At 48.2% G+C, this 13,702-nt stretch overlaps 1 protein-coding gene across 1 annotated transcript; it reads left to right on the top strand.

Annotated features, from left to right (window-relative positions):
* The first annotated feature begins 775 nt into the window (after nt 1–775).
* LOC132977191 (E3 ubiquitin-protein ligase RNF182) lies at nt 776–12,835 on the top strand. Its single transcript, XM_061041635.1, has 8 exons — nt 776–1,436; nt 3,438–3,502; nt 3,672–3,794; nt 10,305–10,458; nt 10,533–10,597; nt 10,832–10,982; nt 11,987–12,210; nt 12,283–12,835. Exons 3-8 carry the CDS (start codon nt 3,747–3,749, stop codon nt 12,463–12,465), a joined length of 825 nt encoding a protein of 274 aa, XP_060897618.1. The 5' UTR covers nt 776–1,436; nt 3,438–3,502; nt 3,672–3,746; the 3' UTR covers nt 12,466–12,835.
* The last annotated feature ends 867 nt before the right edge of the window (nt 12,836–13,702 follow it).

Here is a 13,702-nt window from a genome sequence, read left to right as displayed (position 1 = left end):
CATGTTGTGATGTTGACATGTTGTGATGCTGTGATGTTGACATGTTGTGATGTTGACATGTTGACATGTTGTGATGTTGACATGTTGTGATGTTGTTATGTTGACATGTGATGTTTTTATGTTGACATGTTGTTATGTTGACATGTTGTGATTGTGATGTTGTGATGTTGACATGTTGTGATGTTGACATGTTGTGATGTTGACATGTTGTGATGTTGTTATGTTGACATGTTGTGATGTTGTTATGTTGACATGTTGTGATTGTGGTGTTGTGATGTTGACATGTTGTGATGTTGACATGTTGTCATGTTGTCATGTTGACATGTTGTCATGTTGTTATGTTGACATGTTGTGATGTTGTTATGTTGACATGTTGTGATGTTGACATGTTGTCATGTTGACATGTTGTGATGTTGACATGTTGTGATGTTGTGATGTTGACATGTTGTGATGTTGTGATGTTGACATGTTGTGATGTTGACATGTTGTGATGTTGACATGTTGACATGTTGTGATGTTGTTATGTTGACATGTTGTGATGTTGACATGTTTACTCTTCTGTGTTAAATAAACATTCAGCATCCTGCAGGACGTCAGCGTGTTACCTGAGCACGTGCGTGTTTCTGTTGTGTGTTCGTGACATTGTGACGTTATGTAACAACAAACAAACAAACAAACGGTGGACTTCCTGTGTGATGACGTGTCTTTGTGTGAATGTACGTGAACGCATCATGGTTATAGATCGTGTTATTAATTAATTGTATATTTCATGTTGATTTGTCATCGATCTTCTTTGATCTTCATCTTCAGGAGGAGACTTCCCGTCATCCCGCTGCGGGCCGGTTGCCATGGTAACCCTGTATCCCGCCGCTGGCCGCGCGCGCCGCAGTGAGGAGAGCGGAGGGAGACGGTGAGTCACCGACACCGAGAGCGGCGACCGACGGACCGGAGACAGACACCCGGTTAGCCCCGTTAGCCTGTTAGCATCCCCGATGCTACAGAGGGGGGGACCGCGGATGAGGGACCGATGACGGCAACAGCCGCAGTGTCGCTTCGACCTGAGACGACGGAAACAGCAATCAGAGCATCAGTGTTCAAGATCCGCATTGTTGCTTCAACCTGAGAGACAACAGCAACCTCATCAAGGTGCAGCAACCTCATCAAGGTGCAGCAACCTCATCAAGGTGCAGCAACCAGACTGTTGCTGCTGCAGTGTTGCTTCAACAGACATCCAGCAACTACACCTGCGGCAACTTGTATCCTCCTACAACTGTTGATTTTATTGACCACCATGTTGCTTCCTCCGAGAGACAAAAGAGCAACCCGAGCAATTATATAAACAGCAACCAGCAGCCAGCCGTCACTGTGTTGCTTCAGTGTGAGAGGATTGAATCTGCAACTGCAACTCAACCGACTCTGCCCGACTCATCCAGCAGGTGAGCAGCAACGTGACGTTCATGTTTACAGTTTTATGTCTCTGATGTCACAGCTTTTGTAATGATGAACTCGTCTGTCCTCCACCGAGCCCTGCTGGAGGACAGAACCAGAATCAGGCCTGAAATCATTCTTAATGTTTGTAGTGGTTTCTCTCAAAGTCAAAACTGTCATAGTGAAGTCAAATGGTTAAATAATCACAGTTAAAGGAGCAGTATGTAACTCTGACACCTAGTGGTTAAAATGGGTACTGCAGTCTAAATCTGGTCCAAACAAATCCAGAGCATTCAGGAGCAGAATCTAAAGTTAGAAGGAGGACATACTGGCTGCTGCATTGTTGTCAGAGAAGCCAGCACTTCAACATGTTTCCTTAATGATCAGATAGTAAGATACCTTTATCATCTCACCCTCTACACAGCTCACTGACTGATGATAGATGTAACTGAGCAGGATTCTGAGGTTTCTAAAATCTTAAAGTAAAAAAAGAAACAGATGTAAGAACTTTTCAGGTCGTTTTCACACCTCACCTGGTCGGTTCAGTGAAACCAAACTCAGGTCATTGGAGTTCATTTGGTCTGGTGTGAAACTGTCAATCAAACCAAACAGCTGAACAGAGAGCGCTTGTAAAGGAAGGTCTGGTGTGGTTCATCTGTAGTCAGAACATGAACCGTGGTGGTCCATCTCTGTTCATCATCTTTTATGACGGAGCTTCAGAAACAGCTTTGGGTCGATAAGCAGGTCCTGGATCAGGAGGACTAACGTGGTCCGTCTCCTGAACTGTCTTTAAAAGTGTCTTCAGAGACTCCACAACATCAACATATTTTTACAAACTGTATCATCAGTGATAAAAACAAACAATATAAAAACTGATGAGCAGAGCCCACATCACTCCGTGTCGTCGTCTGTCCATTTACAAACTGTGAAGAGTCTTTGGAGGAGCCACAGCCAATCAGGAGGCAGCTAGTCTTTGTTTACTTCTGACCAATCAGAGAGCATTGTCCTCGTACATCACAGGTCTTGTAAACGTCCCCGTGTGAACTCTGACAAAACTCAAGGTAATTCAGCAACAGTGGAACAAACTAGTCGATGATTCAGACCAAAGCAAACGATCTAGAGCTGTGATGACGCTCTTAGATGCTAAAAAACGATTCAAATGCCAAAAAGAAAAGTACAAAAATAAAGTTTATTTTAGTTTTTAATCTTGAAACTCAAAGTTTTAGTTTTTTAAATCGGTCAGTTACAGGAATTTTAAGCTTGTAGTTTGAAACAGAGTAAGAATCAAACGTGTTTTTATACCACGGTAACAAAAGGAGAAGACACAAATAAGACAATAATCATCCATCTTTGTAACCTCCTGTGAAACATCGCCAACGCTCTCTCATCCCGTCGTGTGCCCACCCGAGTCCGTCGTGACTCTGAGAAAAGTTTTACACCTCAGCTGAGACGTTGGAGCGGTGGTTACCAGCTGATCACTCTGTGTCTGCTTACGGTCATGTGACCGCACCGGGCTCTGCTGATTGGCCGGCTTGAGGTCTATGAACAGGGAAATAAGTTACCATAGCAACAAACATCAGCATCCCCAGAGTCCCCTCCCGCTGTGTTACATAACAACCGCAGTCTGTGTGTGTGTGTGTGTGTGTGTGTGTGTGTGTGTGTGTGTGTGTGTGTGTGTGTGTGTGTGTGTGTGTGTGTGTGTGTGTGTGTGTGTGTGTGTGTGTGTGTGTGTGTGTGTGTGATGGATACTGGACTTTATTTTTAGACACTGGACGTTATTTCAGAATCAGCACTTTTTTAGACTCAGGACTTTTTATAAATCCTCCCTCACATCCTGCAGTTCACCTGCTTGTCCTGTAGGGGGCCTCACAGTGCTCTCACAGTGAGGGGCGCAGGACCCACAGCTTCAGCCCCCTCTGGTGGGTGAGTGGCAGTGTGACGAGGGCTTAAATCTCCTCTCTCACCTGTAACCTGTCTCACCTCCTCCCTCCCTCCCTGTCTGTCTGTAGGTCTTCAGGCTGGACAGATGGACGTCCTCTCAGAGCGTCAGACTGATCAGCTGATCTGGAATCAGGTACCCAGCGCTTCATCTGTGAAATCAGAAGTTTAAGTGTATTTCTGTTTATTTGACTGTTACTGCAGGACGTTTGAATTCTGCTGCAGCAACATTCATTGTTTTAAAACTTTTAATATTATTCTTTTTAATAAAAGTTATTTTACTGCTTTACCTTTTTGTCCTCCAGTCAGGTGACGGCCTCTGGTCTAGTTAAGCCCCGCCCACCATAGCCCCTCCTCCTGGTTTAAGTGAAGATAAAAAGATGAGTCTGTTGAAGGAGGCGGAGCCTGCTCGGGGGATGGAGGGGAAGGTGAGATTTTGTAATATTTTCTCACAACAGCGAGTCTGTCGTGATCACATGGACGACACAACGAGTTCATTAAGAAAGGACGACACACGTTCATTAAACCTCCGATCCATTCAGGGTCATTTACACTCTGTCGTGGTGCGTTCAGTGTCATTAACCCTCTGTCGTGGTGCGTTCAGTGTCATTAACTCTGTCGTGGTGCGTTCAGTGTCATTAACCCTCTGTCGTGGTGCGTTCAGGGTCATTAACTCTGTCGTGGTGCGTTCAGTGTCATTAACTCTGTCGTGGTGCGTTCAGTGTCTGGGATGGAGGGGAAGGTGAGATTTTGTAATATTTTCTCACAACAGCGAGTCTGTCGTGATCACATGGACGACACAACGAGTTCATTAAGAAAGGACGACACACGTTCATTAAACCTCCGATCCATTCAGGGTCATTTACACTCTGTTGTGGTGCGTTCAGTGTCATTAACCCTCTGTCGTGGTGCGTTCAGTGTCATTAACTCTGTCGTGGTGCGTTCAGGGTCATTAACTCTGTCGTGGTGCGTTCAGTGTCATTAACCCTCTGTCGTGGTGCGTTCAGTGTCATTAACTCTGTCGTGGTGCGTTCAGGGTCATTAACTCTGTCGTGGTGCGTTCAGGGTCATTAACTCTGTCGTGGTGCGTTCAGTGTCATTAACTCTGTCGTGGTGCGTTCAGTGTCTTTAACCCTCTGTCGTGGTGCGTTCAGTGTCATTAACTCTGTCGTGGTGCGTTCAGGGTCATTAACTCTGTCGTGGTGCGTTCAGTGCCATTAACTCTGTCGTGGTGCGTTCAGGGTCATTAACTCTCTCGTGCTGCGTTCAGGGTCATTAACTCTGTCGTGGTGCGTTCAGTGTCATTGACCCTGTCGTGGTGCGTTCAGTGTCATTAACCCTGTCGTGGTGCGTTCAGTGTCATTAACCCTGTCGTGGTGCGTTCAGTGTCATTAACTCTGTCGTGGTGCGTTCAGTGTCATTAACTCTGTCGTGGTGCGTTCAGTGTCATTAACCCTCTGTCGTGGTGCGTTCAGTGTCATTAACTCTGTCGTGGTGCGTTCAGTGTCATTAACCCTCTGTCGTGGTGCGTTCAGTGTCATTAACTCTGTCGTGGTGCGTTCAGGGTCATTAACTCTGTCGTGGTGCGTTCAGTGTCATTAACCCTCTGTCGTGGTGCGTTCAGTGTCATTAACTCTGTCGTGGTGCGTTCAGGGTCATTAACTCTGTCGTGGTGCGTTCAGTGTCATTAACTCTGTCGTGGTGCGTTCAGGGTCATTAACTCTGTCGTGGTGCGTTCAGTGTCATTAACTCTGTCGTGGTGCGTTCAGTGTCTTTAACCCTCTGTCGTGGTGCGTTCAGTGTCATTAACTCTGTCGTGGTGCGTTCAGGGTCATTAACTCTGTCGTGGTGCGTTCAGTGTCATTGACCCTGTCGTGGTGCGTTCAGTGTCATTAACCCTGTCGTGGTGCGTTCAGTGTCATTAACCCTGTCGTGGTGCGTTCAGTGTCATTAACTCTGTCGTGGTGCGTTCAGTGTCATTAACTCTGTCGTGGTGCGTTCAGTGTCATTAACCCTCTGTCGTGGTGCGTTCAGTGTCATTAACTCTGTCGTGGTGCGTTCAGTGTCATTAACTCTGTCGTGGTGCGTTCAGTGTCATTAACTCTGTCGTGGTGCGTTCAGTGTCATTAACCCTCTGTCGTGGTGCGTTCAGTGTCATTAACTCTGTCGTGGTGCGTTCAGTGTCTTTAATCCTCTCTCGTGGTGCGTTCAGTGTCATTAACTCTATCGTGGTGCGTTCAGTGTCATTAACTCTGTCGTGGTGCGTTCAGGGTCATTAACTCTGTCGTGGTGCGTTCAGTGTCATTAACCCTGTCGTGGTGCGTTCAGTGTCACTAACCCTGTCGTGGTGCGTTCAGTGTCATTAACCCTGTCGTGGTGCGTTCAGGGTCATTAACCCTCTGTCGTGGTGCGTTCAGTGTCATTAACTCTCTCGTGCTGCGTTCAGTGTCATTAACTCTGTCGTGGTGCGTTCAGTGTCATTAACTCTGTCGTGGTGCATTCAGTGTCATTAACTCTCTCGTGCTGCGTTCAGTGTCATTAACTCTGTCGTGGTGCGTTCCGTGTCATTAACTCTGTCGTGGTGCGTTCCGTGTCATTAACTCTGTCGTGGTGCGTTCAGTGTCATTAACCCTCTGTCGTGGTGCGTTCAGTGTCATTAACCCTCTGTCGTGGTGCGTTCAGTGTCATTAACTCTGTCGTGGTGCGTTCAGGGTCATTAACTCTGTCGTGGTGCGTTCAGTGCCATTAACTCTGTCGTGGTGCGTTCAGTGTCATTAACTCTGTCGTGGTGCGTTCAGTGCCATTAACTCTGTCGTGGTGCGTTCAGTGTCATTAACTCTGTCGTGGTGCGTTCAGTGTCTTTAACCCTCTCTCGTGGTGCGTTCAGTGTCATTAACTCTGTCGTGGTGCGTTCAGTGTCATTAACTCTGTCGTGGTGCGTTCCGTGTCATTAACTCTGTCGTGGTGCGTTCAGTGTCATTGACTCTCTCGTGCTGCGTTCAGGGTCATTGACTCTGTCGTGGTGCGTTCAGGGTCATTGACCCTATCGTGGTGCGTTCAGTGTCATTGACCCTGTCGTGGTGCGTTCAGTGTCATTAACCCTCTGTCGTGGTGCGTTCAGTGTCATTAACTCTGTCGTGGTGCGTTCAGTGTCATTAACCCTCTGTCGTGGTGCGTTCAGTGTCATTAACTCTGTCGTGGTGCGTTCAGTGTCATTAACCCTCTGTCGTGGTGCGTTCCGTGTCATTAACTCTGTCGTGGTGCGTTCAGTGTCATTAACTCTCTCGTGCTGCGTTCAGGGTCATTAACTCTGTCGTGGTGCGTTCAGTGTCATTGACCCTGTCGTGTTGCGTTCAGTGTCATTAACCCTCTGTCGTGGTGCGTTCAGTGTCATTAACCCTCTGTCGTGGTGCATTCAGTGTCATTAACTCTGTCGTGGTGCGTTCAGGGTCATTAACTCTGTCGTGGTGCGTTCAGTGTCATTAACTCTGTCGTGGTGCGTTCAGTGTCATTAACCCTGTCGTGGTGCGTTCAGTGTCATTAACTCTCTCGTGCTGCGTTCAGGGTCATTAACTCTGTCGTGGTGCGTTCAGTGTCATTAACTCTGTCGTGGTGCGTTCAGTGTCATTAACTCTGTCGTGGTGCGTTCAGTGTCATTAACTCTCTCGTGCCGCGTTCAGGGTCATTAACTCTGTCGTGGTGCGTTCAGTGTCATTAACTCTGTCGTGGTGCGTTCAGTGTCATTAACCCTCTGTCGTGGTGCGTTCAGTGTCATTAACTCTGTCGTGGTGCGTTCAGTGTCATTAACCCTGTCGTGGTGCGTTCAGTGTCATTAACCCTCTGTCGTGGTGCGTTCAGTGTCATTAACCCTGTCGTGGTGCGTTCAGTGTCATTAACTCTCGTGCTGCGTTCAGTGTCATTAACTCTGTCGTGGTGCGTTCAGTGTCATTAACCCTGTCGTGGTGCGTTCAGTGTCATTAACCCTGTCGTGGTGCGTTCAGTGTCATTAACTCTCTCATGCTGCGTTCAGGGTCATTAACTCTGTCGTGGTGCGTTCAGTGTCATTAACCCTCTGCCATGGTGCGTTCAGTGTCGTGGTGCGTTCAGTGTCATTAACCCTCTGTCATGGTGCGTTCAGTGTCGTGGTGCGTTCAGTGTCATTAACCCTCTGCCGTGGTGCGTTCAGTGTCGTGGTGCGTTCAGTGTCATTAACCCTCTGCCGTGGTGCGTTCAGTGTCATTAACCCTCTGTCGTGGTGCGTTCAGTGTCATTAACTCTGTCGTGGTGCGTTCAGTGTCATTAACCCTCTGTCGTGGTGCGTTCAGTGTCATTAACTCTCTCGTGCCGCGTTCAGGGTCATTAACTCTGTCGTGGTGCGTTCAGTGTCATTAACTCTGTCGTGGTGCGTTCAGTGTCATTAACCCTCTGTCGTGGTGCGTTCAGTGTCATTAACTCTGTCGTGGTGCGTTCAGTGTCATTAACCCTGTCGTGGTGCGTTCAGTGTCATTAACCCTCTGTCGTGGTGCGTTCAGTGTCATTAACCCTGTCGTGCTGCGTTCAGTGTCATTAACTCTCGTGCTGCGTTCAGTGTCATTAACTCTGTCGTGGTGCGTTCAGTGTCATTAACCCTGTCGTGGTGCGTTCAGTGTCATTAACCCTGTCGTGGTGCGTTCAGTGTCATTAACTCTCTCGTGCTGCGTTCAGGGTCATTAACTCTGTCGTGGTGCGTTCAGTGTCATTAACCCTCTGCCATGGTGCGTTCAGTGTCGTGGTGCGTTCAGTGTCATTAACCCTCTGTCATGGTGCGTTCAGTGTCGTGGTGCGTTCAGTGTCATTAACCCTCTGCCGTGGTGCGTTCAGTGTCGTGGTGCGTTCAGTGTCATTAACCCTCTGCCGTGGTGCGTTCAGTGTCATTAACCCTCTGCCGTGGTGCGTTCAGTGTCATGGTGCGTTCAGTGTCATTAACCCTCTGTCGTGGTGCGTTCAGTGTCGTGGTGCGTTCAGTGCCATGGTGCGTTCAGTGTCATTAACCCTCTGCCGTGGTGCGTTCAGTGTCATGGTGCGTTCAGTGTCATTAACCCTCTGTCGTGGTGCGTTCAGTGTCATGGTGCGTTCAGTGTCATTAACCCTCTGCCGTGGTGCGTTCAGTGTCATTAACCCTCTGTCGTGGTGCGTTCAGTGTCATTAACTCTGTCGTGGTGCGTTCAGTGTCATTAACCCTCTGTCGTGGTGCGTTCAGTGTCATTAACTCTGTCGTGGTGCGTTCAGTGTCATTAACCCTCTGTCGTGGTGCGTTCAGTGTCATTAACTCTGTCGTGGTGCGTTCAGTGTCATTAACCCTCTGTCGTGGTGCGTTCAGTGTCATTAACTCTGTCGTGGTGCGTTCAGTGTCATTAACCCTCTGCCATGGTGCGTTCAGTGTCGTGGTGCGTTCAGTGTCATTAACCCTCTGTAATGGTGCGTTCAGTGTCGTGGTGCGTTCAGTGTCATTAACTCTCTGCCGTGGTGCGTTCAGTGTCGTGGTGCGTTCAGTGTCATTAACCCTCTGCCGTGGTGCGTTCAGTGTCATTAACCCTCTGCCGTGGTGCGTTCAGTGCCATGGTGCGTTCAGTGTCATTAACCCTCTGTCGTGGTGCGTTCAGTGTCGTGGTGCGTTCAGTGCCATGGTGCGTTCAGTGTCATTAACCCTCTGCCGTGGTGCGTTCAGTGTCATGGTGCGTTCAGTGTCATTAACCCTCTGTCGTGGTGCGTTCAGTGTCATGGTGCGTTCAGTGTCATTAACCCTCTGCCGTGGTGCGTTCAGTGTCATTAACCCTCTGCCGTGGTGCGTTCAGTGTCGTGGTGTGGTCAGTGTCATGGTGCGTTCAGTGTCATTAACCCTCTGTCGTGGTGCGTTCAGTGTCATGGTGCGTTCAGTGTCGTGGTGCGTTCAGTGTCATGGTGCGTTCAGTGTCATTAACCCTCTGCCGTGGTGCGTTCAGTGTCATTAACTCTCTGTCGTGGTGCGTTCAGTGCTATGGTGCGTTCAGTGTCATTAACCCTCTGCCGTGGTGCGTTCAGTGTCATTAACCCTCTGTCGTGGTGCGTCCAGTGTCGTGGTGCGTTCAGTGTCGTGGTGCGTTCAGTGTCATTAACCCTCTGTCGTGGTGCGTTCAGTGTCGTGGTGCGTTCAGTGTCGTGGTGCGTTCAGTGCCGTGGTGCGTTCAGTGTCATTAACCCTCTGTCGTGGTGCGTTCAGTGTCATTAACCCTCTGCCGTGGTGCGTTCAGTGTCATTAACCCTCTGCCGTGGTGCGTTCAGTGTCATGGTGCGTTCAGTGTCATTAACCCTCTGTCGTGGTGCGTTCAGTGTCGTGGTGCGTTCAGTGTCATGGTGCGTTCAGTGTCATTAACCCTCTGTCATGGTGCGTTCAGTGTCATGGTGCGTTCAGTGTCATTAACCCTCTGCCGTGGTGCGTTCAGTGTCATGGTGTGTTCAGTGTCATGGTGCGTTCAGTGTCATTAACCCTCTGCCGTGGTGCGTTCAGTGTCATGGTGCGTTCAGTGTCATTAACCCTCTGCCGTGGTGCGTTCAGTGTCATGGTGCGTTCAGTGTCATTAACTCTGTCGTGGTGCGTTCAGGGTCATTAACTCTGTCGTGGTGCGTTCAGTGCCATTAACTCTGTCGTGGTGCGTTCAGTGTCATTAACTCTCTCGTGCTGCGTTCAGGGTCATTAACTCTGTCGTGGTGCGTTCAGTGTCATTGACCCTGTCGTGGTGCGTTCAGTGTCATTAACCCTGTCGTGGTGCGTTCAGTGTCATTAACCCTCTGCCGTGGTGCGTTCAGTGTCATGGTGTGTTCAGTGTCATGGTGCGTTCAGTGTCATTAACCCTCTGCCGTGGTGCGTTCAGTGTCATGGTGCATTCAGTGTCATTAACCCTCTGCCGTGGTGCGTTCAGGTGCAGACCTGGGCTCAGTCTCTGGTTTACACTCTGGAGGAACTCGAGTGTAAAATCTGCTACAACCGCTACGACACTCGCAGCAGGAAACCCAAACTGCTGGGCTGTCTGCACCGAGTCTGCGCCAAGTGTCTGAAGAAGATGGTCGACATGGGTGAGCCAATCAGATCCTCAGTTTGACCCCTGTGACCCTGATCACATGATGATGATGATACTTGTGATTTTCAGGAGAGTCTTCACCCGCCATCAGCTGTCCTTTCTGTCGCCACAAGACTCACGTCCCGGACGAAGAGGTGAGGCTTCATCTTCTGTTAGCAGGAAGACGCTACATTAGCTTAACTACGGTGTGCCTAAAGGGACAAAAAAGCATTAAAGCAATTAAAAAGTGAACGCATTAATATGTCAGACTAAAAGTGCAAAGTGATTCACATGTGAGGGAACACAATCTGTGTTTTGATAAACCTGCAGGATCTGCTTCCACTCGTTCTTGTACAAAGTGATTCATCGTTAATCTTCTTCTTCTTCAGGTGTGGCTGATGGAGGACGACCGACACATCCTGGCCGTTCTGTCGTGTCAGGATCGAGCCCGGCGAGGAGGAGGAGGAGGAGGAGGAGGAGGAGGGGGAGGAGGGGAGGTGGTGCTGAGTCCAAACAGTCTCACTGGTAAAATAATTCAAGGTCATTCTCTAAACTTTCTTATTTCTCTGTACCTGACTGTCGATGATGCGACTGGGTGTCTTGAGAATGCAACATTTTATGAACGGGTTCCAGGATACAAACTTTAGAAAACATCACCGTCTCTGTCGTGTAAACTGAGAATATGCAGCTCCTCTGAAAACTGAGATATGTCGCACATGCTCAGTACGCTTCCAGTCAGAAGCCATGAGCGAGGAGTTGGACTACAACAGAAATGGCCGACTCCTGCGGGTTTTTTTTTTAGGTGTTTTTTTTATTTTTTATTAAACATTTCTTAAAAATTTCTTGCAAATGTACAAATGTAAAAGACTTCTTACAATGGTCTCATTCTGTACAGAATTACCAAAGGAAACAGCTGTACATCATTTTAACATGTAGAAATGAAATGTCTTAAAGTGCAGTTAATGAGGTCTGGACTGAATATAAGAACAAATAATAATAAATAAGATAAACAATGAATCAAATATACAAGGGCATATCAGTTTTCAGTTTCTAATTCAAAATATCATAAACTGTTTGTGCTACTTTTCCTTTTACAAATTTTAAGGACTTGAGGTACAATTTAAATTCATTCAAAAAACAGACAAAATTGGGGGATGACTTTAAAAATCTATTTTTGTATATAAAGAATTTTGCTAGACACAGAATCACATTAATGCAGAGTTCATCATTTGTGCTGTTCAGGATTATACCAGACGTAACCCGACTCCCGTTCTGTTTGTTAAATTGACTCTCTTTGTAGTTTGGGGTCACTTGGAGTAAAAAGTAACGTTTTGTGTGTTAGTCATCTGTTTATATTGGATGTGCACAAAGTCACAGCACCACCTACTGGCCGGCTGTGTGTACTGCAGCGTTGTTAGTGTTTCTTCTCTGTGCTCGGAGGTTGTTGTCTGAACACAAACTGGTTTTTTAAAGGATTGTGTTTTGCGTGGCTCCTTGTCGTGTAACCGTGACCTCCACCTCTCCTCTGCCTGTCTGTCTGTCAGGAGGAGGCGTGAACCCGTCTCACCGCTCCTCCGACTGTCTCGTCATCACCATCATGGAGCTCCCGGAGGAGTCTCCGTCCTCGGACTCACTGAGCATGCTCAATGTGGTGGGTCTGTACCGCCCCCCCAGCCTGGACTCCCTGCCCTGCAACCTGCCGGCTCAGAAGTGTCGCGCCTGGACGTCCCGCAGCTTCCCGCGCTGCCTGCTGGGGGCGCTCTGCCTGGTCAGTATGTGGACAGTAAGTCTGATAGAGACAGGTGAGCAGGTGTGTCTGACAGGTGTCCTCTGTGTTCAGGTGTACTTCAGCTCACTTCCTCTAGGGATCTACCTGCTGATGATTGGTCAGCTGTGGCTGGGCGTGGTCCTGGTCAGTCTGGTCCCCTCCACGCTGCTGCTGCTCGTCCTCTACGGCTTCTGTCAGTGTCTGTGCCACGAGCTGATGGAGGCGCTCGCCGCACGCTCGCACACGCTGCCATGACCACGACACAACACACGCCGCTTACACCATACACTGCCATGACAACAAGACCATGCATGCTGCCATCACAACGACACACTGTAGACTACTCTGATGACAACAGACGTTGCCAGGACGACGACAAAACCAGCTGCCATAATGACAACAACGACACGACACGTGCTGCTATGACAACGACAGATGATGCAACATGTTGACGGTCAAAACGCTCTCATGATTTTAAGGCACGTAGGCTGGGACAAACACAGACAGTATAAAAATATGGACGACATCACTGCTACTCAAAAGTGAAGCCAAAACATTTGGAGCTCCCCCCGCTGACAGGCTGCAGTATAGGTCATAAGCCCCGCCCCCTCCATGTTAACAGATGGGACATCTCAAACGTGGTTTCTGTCATTAAAATTTGTTTTTATCACGCTGCTTTAATTCCTTATTTCATGATATTAAAAAAATGATAGCATCATGATTGACAGCTCTGTTGACCAATGAGGCTCCTGCGTTGCTGTGTGTGATGATCAGATTAGAGGAGGAATAGCGAGCACAAACGTAACAAACACTGACCGTGAGTGTCTTCTTCAAACAAACACAAGAATCTGTTCTGCTGCCGACTGAACCCACCTGAACGACCTTTGACCTTTTATCCGGAAGTCAAACATGTTGTGGTTTGATGAAGGGGCGGGACATGTGTACAGCAGCTCCACCAGCCGGTTTCAAAATGTCAGCTCTCGTCATGGAGGTTGACTTGGCTTCACTTTTGTGCAGCAGGATAACTAGATGCGTCGTCCGTCTTTATATTCATAGCTTTCAGTCATGTGGCCGACGCGGAGGCCTGGTGGGCAAAAACAGTTTAGGAAAGTGGCGTCCACCAATCGGAAACGACCTCAGAAACAGAGAAATGATGAAAGTCTACAAACGTTCAGACAGATTTCTGTATTTTCGATGTGAAGTTTGAGAAGAGAAGTGCAAAAAATTCATCAAACGTGCTTATCATCTCATTATCGTTCATCTCATAACTTGACCTCTCGTATCCCGCGGCAACGCCATACAGCACAGGTCAGATTCAGGGCGCTCTAGAGCTTTCAGCTAACGATAGAATCAGGATCTCAGTCAGCTGTCAGTCAGTGTTCTGGGGCAGAAATATTTAGATCAAATGAGCAGAATCTTTGATGTCAGGACGAGGAGACGTCTGTTCTTTATCTCGCTCACAGGGACAGCGGAGCGTCTGACGGCGTTCATC

The sequence above is a fragment of the Labrus mixtus genome, chromosome 7 (assembly GCF_963584025.1).
Source record: "Labrus mixtus chromosome 7, fLabMix1.1, whole genome shotgun sequence".
Lineage (NCBI taxonomy): Eukaryota > Metazoa > Chordata > Actinopteri > Labriformes > Labridae > Labrus > Labrus mixtus.
The sequence above is the reverse complement of the archived record's forward strand: the minus strand, read 5'-3'. Positions and strand labels throughout refer to the sequence as shown.

Bases quoted from the DNA above. Each gene is read 5' to 3' on its own strand.
- LOC132977191 (XM_061041635.1), top strand. From the start codon at position 3,747: ATGAGTCTGTTGAAGGAGGCGGAGCCTGCTCGGGGGATGGAGGGGAAG. The intron at 3,795-10,304 runs GTGAGATTTTGT...TGGTGCGTTCAG, and splicing joins CTCGGGGGATGGAGGGGAAG to GTGCAGACCTGGGCTCAGTC. The intron at 10,598-10,831 runs GTGAGGCTTCAT...CTTCTTCTTCAG, and splicing joins CTCACGTCCCGGACGAAGAG to GTGTGGCTGATGGAGGACGA.